Source organism: Mya arenaria, chromosome 12 (genome assembly GCF_026914265.1).
Source record: "Mya arenaria isolate MELC-2E11 chromosome 12, ASM2691426v1".
Classification (NCBI taxonomy): Eukaryota; Metazoa; Mollusca; class Bivalvia; order Myida; family Myidae; genus Mya; species Mya arenaria.
This window is the reverse complement of record NC_069133.1, coordinates 2,754,795-2,775,000: the sequence shown is the minus strand read 5'-3', so window position 1 is coordinate 2,775,000 and position 20,206 is coordinate 2,754,795. Positions and strand designations below refer to the sequence as shown.

The window sequence follows — 20,206 nt, the reverse complement described above, 5'->3', positions numbered from 1 at the left end:
TAAGAAATGTAAACTATGAAATAAGATATTTTATAACGAAAAGTGTGCTATTTTAATCTCTCAGGATCTATTCTCATACATTAGCATCTATAACATCATCATCATCATCAGCAGCAGCAGCAGCAGCAGCAGTAGCAGCAGCAGCAGCAGAAGCAGCAACAAAACGTCATCATCATCATCATAATCATCATCATCATCATAACAACATCATCACCTTAAACGGCATCACCTTCACCACCATCATCGTCATCATTGTTGTCGTTTTTACACTCATCGCTATCATCATCGGCATCATCATCATTAAAAAATGCTCAAAACCAACTGATTTACAGGGATATTTATAATCTAGGTTTAATCTTCACACCCGTCATGTTTGTACTTTTCGCGGGATTTAATTTCAATTTGTACCATCCGCGTTTATGTACAGGTACAAAGCCTTTTATTTTCCGTTATTCAGCGATCACATGGTGTTTATGGCTCATTTCAAATATAACGAAATAAATCAAATCTGACATTATTGAAATCGAGCGGTTTTTAAATTTATCATATCTAAAGATCACAATGTATTGGAGTGCTATTTCAATACGTTTAATTATGATTCCCTTTCATTATTTGTATATGTATACGCCATGGCACAAACTAATTCATTCACGCAAAATGTAACAAGTAAACAGTAAAATACTACATAAAAAGAATTCATTAAACTGTATAGCGGTCAGCCTGATATTTTGCCGGAATGTGTTTAATCTGCTGTCAATGTTTATGTTTCCAATTATATGAGGAAAAATATTGTACTGTCGGTAAACATTTGAGGAAATATCAGCTTTTGTTACCTGTAATGTAGTTCATACATGTGACTTGAAATTTCCGCTTTATGTATTTTCAGAGTGAGAGGACAGGTCTCATTGCGTTCATTTAAACACTTCAAACTGCCACGCCATTGTGCAGAACAGGAACGGATTTTTTGATCGTGAATAAAGTGCCGTCACAGGAGAATTGGATTAAAATAGAAAAGTAAATATTGTGGATCGAAAATCAATATGAACGAATGCAATAATTTTGGGGCAGAATTTTATTAAGAAAATGCCACCTCTTTGAGAAAAAGCACGGAATCGTGAGAATCCATTCTGCGTGCGGGACACCGTGTGAAAAATTGAATATACTTAGGTATAGACTCCAATTTGATAGCATACCGAATAATTGCTGTGATTTAAGGGCATGTGAAAGAAGGTCATGTGTGACACAGTGACCACTTTGACATGAGATGGACCTTGGCTATACTCGCTGTATTTACATATCGGCCTAGCCGGCGGTTAAACTAAATACCGTATAGTGTATTGTAAAGATAACAAATCACTATAAAGAAAACAGATTTTCATTGATTAATTGCATGAAATTGAAGGCGATTTCGTGAGTGCAAAAACTGAAGTAGTGGAAATGGATCCATTTCTTTGGATAAATGTATATGTTGAACTGAAAGCCTTGTATTAATGAATGAATTAGTAAATTACAGTGCGATATCTAAACCGGCATCTGTTCTCTGTGGGATAACTAGTTTGAATGAATAAGTTCAATTTTGCATAATTAAATGGCACTGGAGGTTAAGTGAGGTGACAAAACATTTAAACGGAAAGTTGACAAGTGTCATAGCACACGGATATTTGATACGGACTAAGGGCAGGCATTATAAACATAGGTGAAGCATCAAATTTTATTTGCAGTGAGATACATTACAATTAGTAAACGTTTCCATCGGATTATCGCGGACTTTCTCAACTATCTGTAAATACGTGCTAAGTGAAGAAGGGAGAGTGGCTACTTGGATAATTCTCGGAGGAACTATACACCCTCCCAGCTTGCATGTCGCAATGTCGTTTTCCGTTCAAAACACCGACCGAAGCTAATGAATATCTCACCTCGTTCATTGCAAAGAGAACCCATTTTGCGTGTCTTGAGGCGATGGTAAAAGAAATCCAGCAGCACATGTACGTATTTCTTATGTTCAAAAAAATAATAATCATTGTCACTGCGGGATATTGGAGTTAGTCGGTGCGGGCTCAGCCGCGATCCAAGAACTCTACTATACTCGCTGCAGGCTTGCAGTTTATTGGACAATAATAGTTGCCTTACGACCAGAGTGGTAGTAAAACAAGATATTTGTGTGTGTTTTTAGCTTCTTACAAAATTGTAAAAACATGTTACATAAAGACATTTTGTAGTTAAAGTGATGTTCACTGATAACACTCGGATATATATAATTTTCTTCTGAGAGCTATTCAAAAAGAACTCTACGAAGGCTATTTATGGTGTCTATGCTACAAAGCTGAATTGGAAAATAAATTGAAGATGATAAAATACATAAAAAGCAATAACAGTTTAACGAGAAATTATGAATATTGATTGCATTGAGTTCAAGTTGATGTTAGAACTTTTACTCTAAAACGAGGGAATAATATTACAGTGTGGATATCTTTGTGAAGGAGGAAGCAAATGTCGCGTTTAGTTAAACTGCCTCCAAGGTCAATGTAATACAGCCTAAATGTGTGTTTACGTATCCTTTGTCGCCTTCTCAATGAATGAAAGATAGGTTAACATGAATGCAAATGCATTTTCCTAAAATCAGTTTTCAATTTACATCGAGATTACAAGGAAGTGTTTAATTGAAATGTTATTAACCATTTAATTCCTCTACTTGTAGGTTATCTTGTACCAGTGGAATTATAATAATTCAGACCAGCGGAAAAAGGCCGAAATTTTGAAGCCGGGAAGTTAGATCAACCGTGACGGAAAAAAAGAACAACTAATATAATACTGCAGGCGAACTGATAAAATGTTCCCCTTGTGAATTAAACTAATTGGATTTTGTTTCTCGGCGAATTTAACTAGCTCAGCGGAGTTCTAGAAAAGACATAATATAGTAGTTTCCGAGGAAGTTTGTAATTGGATGCTGATCACTTAGGCTGAGTGTGAATCTACATTAACTTTCAATTCTAAATCACGTTACCCGTGATTAATTCATTTGAGAGTTTAGCTGCACAAAACGGCTCATTTGTCATACAAGTTTTTGAATAATTATGACATTTATTAAAAAGCTATTGACAAGTTTAACACCCGCGGTGTTCACATCTTTAAAAAGACATTGAATTTCTCGAAGCAAGTACTGACATAGATTTTTCTACCATTTATCAAATATTTGTTAAGTATTATAATGAGCAAAAATATTCTTAAAAGTGATCTGAAATCATTAAACAAATCGTATTGACAATTCTTCTCGTGAAAATCATTAAAATCAAAAGAGCCGAAGAGCGATCATTCGACAGTTGAATAGCAGCATAACTGGACTGCAAGAAAGTAAATAAAATATGCCACGGGTTTCAACAGAAACTAAGAATAAAGGAGAGGAAGGTATTGAAAGGCAATACATAGGTATTGAAGGTCTACGATCAATGTATTGACATTAGATCAACCAGCAAAGGAAAAACATATTCTTCATCCTTACAAAAGATATTTTATGGGCAATTTTCTTTAACATGGTGGATTCATATGGACTTATTTAATGTTAGACGCGGACGTTATTCAAGGATGGATTTATTCATTATCTGCCTGACTTGATCGTTAGAAGGAATATGAATTAAAAATACATATATTGGTACATCCTATGGAGATAAACTAAATGTGTTTTATCATTTAAGCTGACAGTTCGATTGCTTGAAAGACGGAATATAATATCATTTGTTCCCAATATGTAACTCTGTTCAAAGAGTTGGAATCAAAAAGCCAAGTTCACGCTATAACATATTCGGGCATGTGGAATGTAATAGGATTTTAGACAACCATAAAAGTGAACTACGAAAAGCCTTACTAGATGGGAGTGTGCTCCTAATATGGTTGTATGGACTGAGATACTTGTATGATTGATCGCGAACGGCGGGAGAGGAAGATGCTTACTAATTACACGGTCGTAGGCGCAACTGGAAACGTCGCCGTTACGTCGGTGCTTGTTAGTGTCTCTACAATGATTTCGACGACAACGTCACTTACGCCTTTCAATGAATCGGACGGTAAAAACGTCACCGATGACAGTGGGACATCGGAAACAAGTAACGCATATAAAGCAGTAATTGGAACATTCTTGTGTTTGACTATTTTCCTGTCCTTAGCAGGAAATACACTTGTATGCATAGCTGTGTTTACGGACCGCCGTTTGAAACGTCTTAATAACATGTTTATAGTGTCTCTAGCTGTTGCAGATTTATGGGTATCGCTTATGGTGATGACGTTTGCTACTGTCAATGACATCACGGGGAAATGGATGCTCGGTCCTATTTATTGCAAAATTTGGATCTCCTCGGATATAATGGGTTCCACCGCTTCCATTTTGAACCTTTGTGTGATTTCCTTGGACAGATACATCCATATCCGAGATCCGTTGAAATATACTCGTTTAATGAACTGGAAAAAAGTGGTGATCGCCATAACCTTAGTGTGGACAATCTCAATCATTCTCTCATTTATTCCTATACACATGGACTGGCATAGGACCGCCAACATGAAAGACTCCATTATGCCGCCTGAGCAGTGTTACTTGGAAATCAGTGGAACTTACGCTGTGGTGTCTTCTACCATTAGTTTTTATATCCCTTGTATCGTGATGTTAGCCCTTTATTGCAAACTATACATGTACGCACGTGAGCAGGTGAGGTGTATAAATAGCACGCTCGTGCACAATCAGATTGGTGACAGTCGTAATTCCGGTCAAGCGTCACGCCTGAGTGATCACAAGGCGGCAGTGACTCTTGGGGTAATTATGGGTGTATTCCTGTTTTGTTGGTTGCCATTTTTCATTTTAAACCTCTATGAGGCCTATGCCAAAAATACACCAATTATAGTTTTCCAAATATTAACCTGGTTGGGCTACTTCAATTCGTGTCTAAATCCAATCATATACAGTATTTTCAATTCTGAATTCCGCAATGCCTTTAAACGGATTTTATTCCCGAGAACGTGTCCGTGTTTGGACCGTGACTCACGGGATTACCGGTGGCGGGGCAGCCCCAAGAAGACGAAGAACGGGACATCGACCCACACTGACTATCTGTCCACCAGACAGGAGAACGGCTCAAAGGCCTCTCAAGACTCCAAACACTTGTTAGTGGATACGGAAAAAATCACCGCGCTATAGGATTACCAAATGCTTAGTAAACCTGGTAAATAAATACATTTATAATCAACCACTGGCCATTCAACTCTAGATAAAGCTTTATTGTAAAGAATGTTTTATTTTCTACCATCATCATTCGTCATGTCTTTCCTAAGCAATTACATGTGTACACAACCTCTATGTTGACCTTTGTGTTTGTGTGATTATGTATATCCCCAAAATGCAATATTTTCGGTAAATAGCAGCTCGATTATATACTTAAAATTATAACTCATTTTATTTTGGAATAAGCGTTATCAACTGTTCTTTTTCATAATGTCTTATTTTCGTTAACTGGTAAACCAATTTATAAAACACTGGACAATGGTATACTTATATTAATATTTCAAGATTGAATGTCTTCTACGCAAAGTTTTCAATAATGATTTATGTGGTTATACGTTTTTGTGGTTTAAAGGCAATTAATAGGGTATAACGTTCTTTAAATCTTGCTTTGTATTTTAACAAAGTAAATATTATACTTCCAATAGACTATTCCGTTTGTATAAAGTTTAGTTTTTTATCGATAAATTTCCTTTTATTCTGTTCCACAAGTTTTAGTTTTATAAATGATATTACCTACTTTCATTCATATATAGTCAAATCTTAAGAAATTGTGCTGAAAATACATGTATTAGTGTTTGCGTATTTAAAATCTCGACGAACATCTCATTTGTTTTGTGAAAAAGAATTGCTGATTTTGCAAATGCTATAATTTATTGGACTTTTGAAATGCTTGACCATTGGTATTGGTATCATATATTGACCTCTTAAGAAATAGTCCTGTCATTATTATGTTAAGTTATCAACAATTATAAATCGAAATATAAGTATAGATTATGAGTGGTTGATTGATATATTTTGAGTCTTTGATTGTTGCAAGGATTTAAGTGCATTAGATTCTGTTGATTTTAGATGATATCCAAAGCATATGCATAACAAATAAAACATGGCATTTAGGGACATACGCACATTCACGGACTGAGGTTGCTTTAGTACACGGACCGAAGCAAGTTGAGTGCCATACAGCATTATCAGTACGACTGCCCAGTCTGTAAACTATAAATGGCCCGCGCTGTTATTTTTTATTTGTTTTATTGCGCTCGATTGTTCATGTCAACCAAGCCTAATGCTCATTTTACACTGATAGTAATTTTACAACATTTAAACTTGATACCATTACATTATTCCTTATTTTAATGAAACAAATGTTACTCCTAGCAATTAAATTTTGAAATGTTATGGTATTATACTCCGGCATCTACTATGGACATTTTGTTTGCAAGTCATTCGCTTGAATTTACCTTATTGGAAGTTAATCCCCACAGTTTATGATGTAAAACAGGATCCCATCGTTAACAAATGCAATGCCCGAGAAAACTGATCGCCTTTGTGCAGTTGGAATGTTGTGGAACTATTGTTGTACAGCTCACACAAACTTGTCATCTAAACACTGGTTGGCTTTTTCTTTATGCCTTTTTAATCGCATCTCCATCTTTTACCATTTTTATCGCCTTAACGAATTGTTGAATGGTTGCTATTTTAATTAAATTTTACGATAGTTATTCCCTTCAAATAGAAAATACCCATTAGTTTTACATTCCTGCCAAACTGTTTCACGTTGCATTGATTTCTCAGTCGCAAACCCTGTTTGTAAACTTTGTTTTGACTATCAGTTTTGGTGTTAGATTGTCAAGGGAAGTAACTTATCATTAATTCTATGATGAATAGGAATTACACTGAACAGTACTGTTTTCATGTCTATGTGCCGCTAAATGTTAATGTCAACTTATTTCAAATTCAAAAAACATAACCGATTGCTTAGTGTATATTATCTACCATTTTATAACATATACACCACGCAACGTGACATTCGTTTTTAACGTTGACGCGGTATCACCCCCCCCCCCCCCGGTCCAAAGAATACAGGCTAACTCTCTGATTATTGGTCCCATACCGCGGACAATTCTCAAAAATAGATACCGGTCACATTTTATATGAAAGGAAATATGTATAATGGATTTAATAGTTTCTTAGAAACTGTTGTAACCAACAGATACAAGGCCAGTAGTCAAGTATATAACGGTGAGCTTGTGGTTCCAGGCATAACAGACACTTTACAGTAGCCACACAGCGTCACACAATGGCTACCTGGGGGTCGTTTCAAAACCGATCTTAGTCATGTTTTGTCGTTAATAGAAAATATATTTATTCTCATTGCTCCATTGTTTTGCTATATTATTGAGTGAATTGAACTTTAGCCAGAATTAATAATGAACATAAAGTTGAGGAAATAAAAATAAAAATATGTTGCCATTTGTGAGGTTTATATAGATGTAACGTAACTGAAGTAACGGCTAAAATCATTTTGAAACTCGCCCCAGGTGACTACGACATGCCACTTGGCGATTGAATGCATAGTAACTAGTAAAACCTAGTATTTTGTAAATTGGTCATTTTTTGCCATTCTGAAATAATACATCAACAATTTACAGAGTTGATAGTACAGTATATTCAATTGTTGCCAACTTCTTTTGTTAATATCATATGTTATGTAGAATGACACATGTCATTCTAAGCTTTTTATGTACGTTTAAATCCATGAACAGCTAATATTTAAATACTCATAGAATGCTCTAACCAGAAAAAAAATATTGTAATGTCTTGGTTCTCGTCCAATTCCAGGATGAATCGATGTAATTGATTGAAGTTCTTGTAGTTGAACTGCTTTGTATTCAATTTTTAGCCTATATTAATTAAAAAATAGCTTCGCAATGTTCGCATTTTATAACCAAACGCCAATGTTCATGTTCATAATTTGAAATTGTTTTCACCTGTCAGAATGCGATTAACTCTGTTATTTTGACACCTTTGTTTTTAGAGCTACATCTTCTCTTCTGTAATCATAAAATCTAAATCATGTCCCCCGCGTCTGTGAATTATTATGTTATTTCAGTTGTGGAAATATACTGAGGAATTATGATAGAGGTTATCATGGGATCTGTAAAAAGCTTCTCAGCTTTCTTCTGCAAAAACATATCGATTCAAATTACTCGTATATCAATGGACATAAAGAAAATTATAACAAACATTCATTGAATTTTCGTCTGAAAATAACTTATATATGCCTATTTTAGTAACACTTTGTTCGAATTGAGAACATTAATTAAAGAAAAACGCATCCGGTATGAATCTTTTGAATAGAATAACAGATTAAACATGTTTATGATATGGTAATGCCTTATTTTGATGCAAATATAAATTAAATTTGAAGATTATCGGCTGTCATAACAATAGATAAACGATTGTTTGTGAATCTTCCATCGTTTTCTATATCATTAAAATGTCTGTATTACAATTAATTATCCTGAATGGAATGGCATATTCAAGTGGTATCTATTTACAAACACTGTTTAGTGGTCAAAATATTTTTTGTCCCTTGAAAAAACAGTATTTTTCAAAATTGCCAACACTTATTTCAGTAAACCATCATTCAGCCGTTATTGATTTTAATTAAGTGGGTAACTTAGTGGGTAATGAACACACCAGTATGTAGACCAGATCAAGGGAGTAAAAGGTTGTAAGTATGTTCGTACTCAAAATAAATTGTAATATGACAGCGTCAAACAGACCATTCATTTTTAAAGTGCATACTAACAGCCTTTTACCATTACTGCAAGCAACAAGAAAGGACACACACACTTTAATGTGCTGATTTAAGACGCAATTACAAGCTTGTTTCTGCATTTTAAAAAAAGTAACAAGCCCTTAAGAGCATATCACACAGAAGCTATATTTGTACTTCCATAGAATTTTGTCGTGTTTTTTAGGAAAGTTGTTGAAAGCAATAGTAAATGTTAACAAGCAACGCATGATATACTGTACTGTAAGGTGAAGTGTTTACTACTTGTGGCCCGTGTTTACAGATTATTACCGTCGTAGAATATACGAAGATACAATGATAAAGAATTATATCAGAATACCGTATATATTATAATCTATTGGAATAGTTTACAGTATTAATGTGCATTAATATTTCCTAAACGTTCCTTGTAAATACACATTTTTGTTCGATTTTACATAAGTAATAGACCGTCAAATCTATTTTGATCATATGGCGTAACTTTTCAAGTTGGAAGTTTGGTTTTCGAGTGTTTGTTTAATTTTATAGAAATCCAAACATGGCTTGTGTTTGATATTCTCTTAAGCGTTTGTTAGCTTTTCATAAATGTGAAAACAAGTATGTAATGATGATTTAAATCAGGAATAAATAATTTACAATAAAAATAACATCTGTTCTATTTTGTTGAAGGAAAAATGGTGTGTATTGTATAAATTTTAAACAGCCTTTTTGCATCTAATTGAAAATTTTAGAACCTATGAGAAGATCATTATTTAAATCAATGTCAGTTTTCAAAATATCCATTAGTTTCGTAGTTCCGTGTTGTTTTATAAGTGCTTCTATTTCTTTATAAATGCCACACTTTTGAATACGTGTCATAATGATTAAACGAACTGCATAAAGCCCTTCACAGCAGCTAAAGATATATATACAGACAAAACTCGTTATGTCGAAGTCGTCGTGACCACATTAAATACTTTGAGATAACGAATATTCGATAAAAACAAAAACACAATGTGTAAAACAAAACCGGAAAAAACGCAAAAAGTTCGATATAACCAGAACATCGAGATAAAAGAGTTCGACATAGCGAGTGTCGACTGTTATACTAAGATACCTGTTACATGTAGAGACTATGTTGCTTAACTTCTTCTTTGTCAAAGTGAAGTATAAAAACGTACTTATTAAGAGAAAAATAAGAAATGACGTCCGTTGCTAATGAATACATACAACCTTATTCTAACTTTTATAGGCTGTCATCTTTCTTCGAAATTGTCACAACGTTTAAACTCATGTTATACAGATGGGTCCGTGTTTGTCCTTGCAGTTCATCACGGTAAACGTTTTGACATGTACGTGTATCTGAGAACACATGTTTCTCTCTACCAAAAACTATTTCTAATTACATTACATAATCATGTCTATAATGATCTTACAAGCACTTTTTCATCAAGCTCTTTATGGCCCCTTAAACCAGTATATTTCTGATTTTGAGACCAGGATATTTCTGATTTTGAGAACAGGATAATTCTGATTTTGAGACCAGGATATTTCTGATTTTGAGAACAGGATAATTCTGATTTTGAGACCAGGATAATTCTGATTTTGAGACCAGGATATTTCTGATTTTGAGACCAGGATATTTCTGATTTTGAGACCAGTACATTTCTGATTTTGAGAACAGGATAATTCTGATTTTGAGACCAGGATATTTCTATTTTTGAGACCAGGATATTTCTGATTTTGAGACCAGGATGTTTCTGATTTTGAAACTAGAATATTTCTGATTTTGAAACCAGAATATTTCTAAGAATATTTCTAAATCCGAAATTCCACTTTGTCATTAAGCGCTTTATAGCCCCGTAGAACAGGATAGTTCTAAATTGCAATCAATTTTAGCAATAGCTTTATTACGCAACAATTTGTGTATATGTCTTAATGCATACATATATACTTTGATACGCATGTGTTACCGGTTTGAATTATTTTGTACATATTGAACATGTAAATAATTTGAAATGACTGTGTTACTTTTATTTTAATATTTATTACTTTATTGTTTGTTCTTATGAAACTGTTTTGCATACATGCCTAAGCTGTAAGAAGAATTAAATGAAATATTATGCATCTGAATTTGTTGTTTTATTCCATTGAATTATTTTAAATACGGGATATTATGATACAACACTTTTCTGAAATCTTATATCACGTCTGGTTCGGTTGTATAAGCTCGTATTCAGAGTGAAAATAAACTTCATAAAGGTCTAAAGTTGGTTACCCGAAACATCGGATAACTCGAGGTTTAAGGTCGGGTCATGCGTCCTCGAGTTTTCGCAGTTTAACTGTAGTATAGACCGCGTACAGAATTCATGGCGGTTAGCCAACGAAACAGCACTTAATTTTTACATGATAAATTCCGGTATTTCCATTTAAGAAATTACGTCATAATTCGACCGAACCTGGTTTATCGAAATTCATAAATATAAACATAAATCAGCAGTTGAATTATTTCGAAATAGTTTCTTCAGGAAATACAGAACAATTATGGTATTGATTCATAGATAAATAATAAACATTAGTACGAATAAGGCAGCAATCAACACACGGCACAAGTAACAACGACAATGTTTTTTTTAATGCGGCGTAGTAACAATTTACATCGCCACCGGCTGGTATGAATAAACACCGTTCCCGGACATTTACCTGACCGATACCTTAACACAGACCCCAGTTAAACATTTAATTACAGTGAATGAAATTTAAGAGGTGGCGGAAAAAAGAGGGGGAGAGCGGGGATGAAAATCTAGCAATAAATCTATGGTCGCCTTATAACTGAAACGACTCTACAATTAACTGTATACAGTGTTTTAGCAAAAGCCTGAGTACAACTTCAACGGTGACACTTTTGATAATAATACACTAAAAATAACATTTACGATCACATGAACTCAAAGGAAAACTCGGAAAAAAGAAAGTCCAGTGTCGAGTATGTTCAACTCCATTGTCAGTGGTGATAATGCAGCAAACTGTGCAGTTTATTTCAATATATTTTGCACTCAATGAACTCAAACGAGTAGAAAATAAATACAGTTCTACATTGATAGTTAGCAAGGTAGCAACAACACGTACATCATATCTGAATAAATTTCAAATATGATCTTGCTGTAAATTTAGAGGGAAAAACACAACACGTTTGTAACGGACTACTTGGCCGTGCATCCCGTGTTTCTGAAATAGATAACGCGGCTACATCACTCGTAAAACAATCTCTGGGGGCTACTGCTGTATGTCAAATATGATTCGTTCGATGTGGTCAATTACTCAATTAAGATGGTAAAACGGAAGTCTTGGAGTGCTTCAATGCATAAATCCAATGGGGTTGTCGTAATCGCTTGGATGTCAGTTGAATGTTCTACATCAACTTAGAAAGCAGTTTTTCATCTCCTTCCCTATTCAATTTATTTATAAAGTTACTCATCGAATATTGCTACAACGAATGTGAATACGGCACAATAAAATGTGACTCAGTGTCTGGGTATTTCGAATAAGTATCTATTAAATTGTTTTAAACACTTATTTGTATATTTATTTATTGTACAGTCCCGTGATCCAATAATGCCATCGCCATCCGTAAATCATTTATTATAAAGGGATAGATCAGCGCGTTGTTGCTTACTATTGTTAAGTTGTGTCATTTGCATTCTTGATCTTAATAACTATAGTACAATTAGCATAACTAATTATTTCAATTTTGTTTAACTTATATACTTAAGTGTTTGTATGAAATGGTGGGGCTCAGTATTTAAGCATGAAAAACAAGCACAAAACAACATGTATTCAAACACCAGAACAAATCAATCAACCGGACAATAACGAAAGCCGATATAATCACTTTGGGTATATTAACCACCATAAAAGGCAAAGCAGAAATAATTATTAACCACCAAAGTGTATTCGGGCATGGTAAGCTTGCATCGCGTAAAATCTATGACGGTTTTAAAATGACAATTATGAAAATAAAAAATGAAAGTGATTTTCGAAACGGGTTTGAAAATCCCCTCATTGTTTCGGCTGCTAAAACCGAAGTCTTCGGGTGTGGTCAAAATCACGGTAATGCGTATGCCATGAAGTTTGTCTTTCAATTGATGAAACAATGCTAATGTACGAGAACACAATGTCGTCCTATTTCCCTAAAAAAGTATTTACGTTGATTGATAAACAAATGCGTTTTACCATGCATATCTAATAAATAAAATGTTCTATCTCTACTCTATGGAAACTAAGACGACCTAGTTTTTGCTCTTTTCCGAAGTAACATGGAATACGACGGTTCTGTCCATACCCCACGTAACTAGGACGACCTTTTTTCTGTCCCTATTCAACGCAACTAGGACGACCATGACTCCGTCCCTACTGCACGTGACTAGGATGGCCACTTTTATGTCCTGACCCAACGTAACTAGGACGACCACGCTTCTGTCCCTACCGAATCTTAATGATACGATCACAGTTCTGTCCCTACCCCGCATAACCAGGATGTCCAAGGTTCTGTCCCTACCCCACTTAAATAGGACGAACACGGTAATGTCACTTCGCCACGTAAATAGGAAGAACAAGGTTCTGTCTCTACCTAACGTAACTAGGAAAGCACGGTTCTTGCTTAATCCCAAGTAAATAGGACGGCCAAGGAATTCTCCCTATCAAAGGTAAAAAGGCAGACAACGGTTCGGTTAATACCAAAGGTACATAGGTAGGACGATTACGGTCTGTCCCTATCCTAAATAAAACATTTAATGTCCTACCCTATGATACTAGAATGTTTCTACTATGACGACCACGGTTCGTTCTGTCCCTTACTCAGGTAACTGGGTAAACCACAAAGGTTATTTTTCCAACTTTAGTTACCAGGACAAACACGGTCCTGTCCATACGTCAAATCAAGATGATTTCCACAGTTTTGTCCTTCTAACGTAACTACAAGGAACCCGGTTCTGTACTTACCCGTACTATTATTGAAGATCTAAATTCTGTCCTTACCAGTAATGACATGGACAACCTCAACTTTATCTTTACCAGAAATAACATGGACAAGCTCGGTTCTGTTCCAACCTCACGTAACTTTGACGATCATGGTTCCCTACTTACTTCAGAAAACTATGAAGACCACGGATCTGTACAAACCCAAGGTAACTGTAACGACAACGGTTTGGTCTCTGACCTACGTAACTAAGACGACAACGGGTTTGCACTAACCAACGTTACTAGGACGACCACGGTTCTGTTCACACCAAAGGTAACTAGCATTACCACAAATCTGTCATAACCCCACTTATCTAGGACGGCCAAGGTTCTGTGCATGTAATATGTAATTATGATGGCTTCGGTTCTGACCCTATACATGCAGCTAGCACGAACACGGTTTCATCACTTTCCCACGTAACTAGGACGGTTTCATGGTTCTGTCCCTACACACGTAATTGGGACGATCACAAGTCTGTGCCCTCCCAATGTAACTCAAACGACCGCGGTTCTGTGTCTTTCACACATACATAGGACGCCAAGGGATCTGTCTACCTACCTTGCTTATCAGCAACCCCAGGGTTGTGTACCTTCCTAACATATCAAGAACTATAAATTTTCTGTCGTAATCAAACATAACTACAACGGCCTGTGTTCTCCTTCTATCCTAGGTAACCAGGACGGACATGGCTATGTTACCCCATGCATAACTATAAAGAAACGGTTGTGACGCTACCCGAACTACCTAGGACTTCCACGGTTCTAACTATGCCGATATCGGTTCTGTTCCAAACCCACATAGCTAAAACGACTAATGTTCTGTCCCTACTCTATGTAACTAAGATGACCAATGTTCTGTCCTTACCCGTAGAAACATGGACGACAACAGTTCTATCCCGATTCCACTTTAATATGATAATCAACATGTCCCTACAACATGTAACTAGGTCGACCACTGCTCTGAACCTACCCTACGTGACTAGGACGATCAAGGTTTTGTCCCTACAAAACGTAAAAAGGACGACCAGGGTTTTGTCCCTACCCCATGTGATTAGGACAGATTCTGTCTCTACCCAACGTTACTAGGACGAGCACGGTTCTGGCCTTACACAAAGTTAAAAGGACGGCCACGTTTCGTTCCCTATCATATGTTACTAGGCAGACAACGATTCGGTCCCTAGCAAGGATAACTAGGACGGCTGCGGTTCTGTTCATATCCCAGTTAAATAAGACGACCACAGTTTAGTTAATACCCTACGTAGTTATGACGACAACGTTTCTATCAACACTCCACGTAACACGGATAGCCACGATTCTGTCCCTTCTCCACGTAACTAGGACGACCACGGTTCTGTTCTTACAAGTAGGTACAAGGACTACCATTGTTCTGTCCATACCCAAGATTACCTGGTCGACAACGGTTCTGTGTCTATCCTAGGTAACAATGACGGCCACGGTTCTATCTGTACATCACGTAACTTGGACTTCCAAGGTTCTGTCCCGAGTAACATTTGGTAGGCACAGACTTGTGATCGTCCTAGATATGTGGGATAGGCATGGAACCGTGACCATCTCAGTTACATTAAGTAAGGACAGATTCGTGATTGTCTCTGTTACGTCAGGTAGGTAGGCAGAACCGTAATCGTATAAGTAACGCTTGGTCCGTGAGGGGTATGGAAAGAACCATGATCGTCTTAGTAACGTGGAAAAGTGACTGAACCGTGGTCGTCCTACTGTGGAATCATTTATATTCGTTGGCATAAAATTTCGTGGTTTGCCGAAAATTTACCATTTCGTGGGTACTTGAATTAGTAGTTTTTCATTTTTGAAACTGCGGTCGTCTGCATTATCTCCACGCGCTGGCCCGTGATTTCCGTCTTATACGTCACACGTTTTATGACACTCGCTAAAGTGGTACGACATGCCAATTTGTGCATATACCCATGTCAATTATCGATTTAATTGGAAATTAAGGCCATAAAAGAAGATGTCCCCTGATCATAAATACGGATAGGCGAAGCCATTGAATGCTAGATATATATTATTCTTGGAATCATTCAGTCTTAGACTTTGTTAGATACTTGATATTTACGCTCTGCGTTTTTTTTTCTTATATCTGTGTGTTTTGTGATCGTGTTAAAAGTGAGTGGATCATCAATAGTAGCAGTTTTCCTTGTCTCCAGAAAAAGCTAAGTCAATAAAAGTGATCCCACTTACACTAACAACCAAAACTTACAAAAAACCTGCTAAATTAAAAAAAATGGATATAAAAATTTATAGCTTAACAATTCATTAGATTATTTATTGCTAAAAAGAATCATACCAAGGCTAACATAACATAACATAACATAACATATAACAACTGGTTTGGTACATTTATCATACCATAATACTTTGTTACAAATTGTTTGAAATTAAACTAGTTCCTTAATTCAGCTTTTTCTAATACGATTTAAGGAGAAAGGGAAAAAAACTGACAAAAACACTAATTGCCTCTAATTGGTACACAATAACACAAATTGGCATTAAACAAACTCGGTTACACCTACAATCAACTAACAAAAGGCTGACAGGAAATCCTTGATTGACAATTAACAGGTTTTTAATTGACTTGAGCAGTTTGCCTGCCGGACCAATTTGGATCAAAAAGAGGAGTGCTAATGTGTGGCAATATGTGTTAATTACAATTATTTAGTGTCAATTTGTCAAACTTTAATCCAAATAAACATAAACGATGGATAACTGTGAATTAAACAAAATAATAACAAGGTGTATTTTTTCCCTCTAGTAGGAAATTTAAGTATTTTTAATTAGTTTTAACACAGGCTCTAATATCTTTATTTTCATTCGAATTTCATCTTATCATATATCAAAGTAAAATGGCAACTGTCCTTGAAACACCAAATAGAAAGAGAGTCCATGAGGACGTGTCTATCGATTCCTCTGTTGATTCGCCGGCTCCAAAGCACATCTGTGCAGAGGAGACGGCGAACTCCACAGAGGGGAATGGTGATACATCGAAGACATGGGCCGAATTATTTACAACGCCCAACAACAAAAAAGGGGCTATGATGACGTGTCCCCTGACTCGTCCTCGGAGTCACCATTCCGCAAGCTGCACATCGCGCTTGAGGAGTCCGTTGACTCGTTGGATGGTTCAGTGGAGACCTCTCACTTAGGGTCACCGAAAAAGACCTCTACCCCGGTTCAGGTCCACACCAAGACCTTTACCCCGGCAGAGGTCTCTCCAAGACCAGCTCCGGCGGCTTGTTTGGTTTGGGTGACAATCACCCTAATGACGGTGGGGGCTGCCTTCCCAGTAGGTAAAGCGGCCTAAATAACAAAGAAATTTGTAACCTTCATAGGACATGGCTTGTGTCGGCCCGTAAATAAAAGTAAAAATGGAATCACTCTTAAAATCAGACAAGATCTCATAAGTTAAGCAAAAAACTTCTCTTTTCAGTCATTTGACTTTAAGGTATCCGAAGACCAAACAAAAGTTAAAGGTATCATAGAAATCCCTGCCAACAAAACGTTCAATGAAATTAAGGCCTCACTTGAAAAAAGAAATAATGTCGCCAACATTCAGTTAACTAAAAATAAACAAGCAATCGCAGTAACTTTCGCAAGCAAAGACCTGCCTCTCAGTGTCAATGGCAATCCAGTTAAACCAACATTGAAAAAAGAAACTAGGTGCCTTAATTGCCAAGAATTCGGTCATTTCATAGGAATTTGTACAAAAAACACAAAATTCCCTCATTGTGCTGGTAATCACACACACAGCCAATGTGAAACAAAGAACTTAAAGAAATGTGCAAACTGTCAAGGAAAACACAGTGCTGCATATAAAGGGTGCCCAGCCTACCGTGAATACACCGAAAAATTAGAAAAACACAATGCAATAATAACAAATGAATACCTAAACAAATATAAGATAGATGGCATTAAACCGGACATGCCGAAAACACTTCGAGTTACAGAAAACCAGATAAAGTCTCTTGCTTCACTTCTCGTAGGCAAAAAAGAAGCTGAAATTGAACAAATTCTAACTGAAAAACTTATGGTAGAATCCAATTTAAATCAACATAAAATCACCCAGAAAAATGTGGAAAAGAAAAAAGCAATCCCTAACGCAAACCACAACTAAAACTAATGTACAGTCAAACTCTGCACAACCAAGAAAGAGTGGGCAACATATCGAACAGTTTAAAAAAGGTCCCCTCTCAGGCAAGGCCACTAATCACCAGGCCCATCCAAACAAATTTCAGGCCCTTAATGGCGTCGCCGCCCAGTTATTGGCCATTGCAGAGGACCAGGCCACCATTCCGAAGGCGCCCCCAGTTTCACATGGCGGGCCCCTTCGGAATGTGTGCACCTCCTCCCTTCCCTTGGTATGGCCCTCCAAGGGCTTTCAATGGAGGTCCGGCGTCCCACCCCTTTCGACATGTTTAGGATCATGAAAAGAGATAAAATTAATCATTAAGATAAAATAAAAAAATCAATATGGCGGCGACACTAAATAATACTTACAATATTGATACAAACAATGGTCTCGCCGTCTTATCATTCGTTCGGGGTATGAAAGCAGACAACTCACATAAAATTAACGAACTACAACATTATCTTAATAATTCAAAAAAACAAATAGATGTTATTTGTTTACAGGAAACGCATTATACAGAAAATGACAAAACGTTTAAACTAAGGGGTTATCAACAAGTCTGATAAATGTAGTAAAGGAGGCGGAGTGTGCATTAATGTAAGATTAGGTCTCCCCTTTACAGAGAACATAATTACTCACAAATCAGACATAGAAGTCTGCTCTGTCCAGATATACGGTATAAAAGACTACATCACAATATATAATGTATATGTTCCTAAAACTAAATTTAATAGCATAAATACATATATATACATATTCAAAGGAGACTTCCGGTATGACGGCGAGGCCGATGACTTGCTCACATTCATAAATGACAATAATATAAATTTCTTAAATGATGGACAAATAACGAGAGTATCCGAAAAACAAAACGAAGCAGACACTGCTATTGACTTGTCACTCATTTCATCACATCTTCACTCCTCTAGTGAATTTTATGTAATAAATAACACTTTTGGTAGTGACCATCTACCATTGATAACATCAATTAAATATTCAACAAATAAAACAACAGTAAAAATTACCAAAAAATGGAAAACAGAAAAAGCCTCAACTGAATCATGGAGTAAATATCAACAACTTTGTCATACCGAACTTAACTATGATATAACTGAAAAAGATATACAACATAACTTCAATCATTTTTATGAGAAACTAACGAAAATTCTCGATAAAACCATACCAAAATCCAAATCTAAAATGAAAAAAGTAAAAAAAAATAATGCCATGGTGGAACAGTACATGTGACAATGTTATAAGATTAGGAGAAAAATGTTGGAAAATTTATAAAAAAGATCCAACTTCTATTAAACACGAAAACTGGCAATTGGCCAGGCTAAAGGCAAAAGAAACAATACAAAATGCAAAAAAGCAAGGATGGCAAAATTTCTGCTCAAAAATAACTCACAAAACAAACTCTAAAGAACTTTGGGACTTTGTAAGAAAAGTAAAAGGAACTCCATTGCCCGATGAACCACCATTCAAATTAGGCGACAAGGTAATACATGATCCAAAAGATAAGGCAGACATCTCAGTGAAACATTACGAAAAAATCAGTAGCGATAATTAATGTACCCAACACTTCATTGATATAAAAAATAGGACCAATAATATTATAAATGAGGTAATCAACGCAGAATCCCTCAGGGAAGATATCGTGTATAATGCAGATTTCAGTATGATTGAACTCAACAGGGCACTAGCTAATTGTAAAAGTGGCGCACCTGGTGAAGATGGGATACATTATGAAATTCTAAAAAAACTACCAACACCGGCAAAACAAACACTTCTATGCCTCTTTAACCAATCCTGGAAATCAGGTTCAACACCAGAGTCATGGAGTGAGGCCGTAATCATCCCTATCCTGAAACCAAATAAACCTAAATATGATCCCGCATCATACCGGCCAATCTCACCAACATCAACTTTCACTAAATTAATGCAAAAAAAATGATTAAACCTAGGTTATGTAACTTCCTTGAAACAAACAAACTGATATCAAAATTTCAATCAGGTTGCAGAGCCAATCATTCGCGTGAAGACAATCTAGTCAGGCTAGAACATGATTGTAAAAGAGCACAACTTGACAACAAATACCTAGTAGCAGTATTTTTGGACCTAAGCTCAGCATTTGACAAACTATGGGGTCAAGGAGCTCTAACTTACCTACATAATATAGAAATAAGAGGCAAAATGCTCACTT

At 36.1% G+C, this 20,206-nt stretch overlaps 1 protein-coding gene across 24 annotated transcripts in view; it reads left to right on the top strand.

Annotated features, from left to right (window-relative positions):
* LOC128211285 (dopamine receptor 1-like) overlaps positions 1 to 10,949 on the top strand; it is a 342,707-nt gene extending 331,758 nt beyond the window's left edge. For 22 of the 24 annotated variants that reach the window (XM_052915906.1, XM_052915905.1, XM_052915917.1 and 19 more), the window contains 2 exons: positions 887 to 1,985; positions 2,699 to 10,949. In XM_052915906.1, the coding sequence (XP_052771866.1) occupies positions 3,911 to 5,182 (1,272 nt within the window). In that variant the 5' untranslated portion in view covers positions 887 to 1,985; positions 2,699 to 3,910 and the 3' untranslated portion in view covers positions 5,183 to 10,949. The remainder of the gene's footprint in view (positions 1 to 886; positions 1,986 to 2,698) is intronic. The other 2 variants (XM_052915924.1, XM_052915930.1) reach the window with 2 other exon arrangements.
* The last annotated feature ends 9,257 nt before the right edge of the window (positions 10,950 to 20,206 follow it).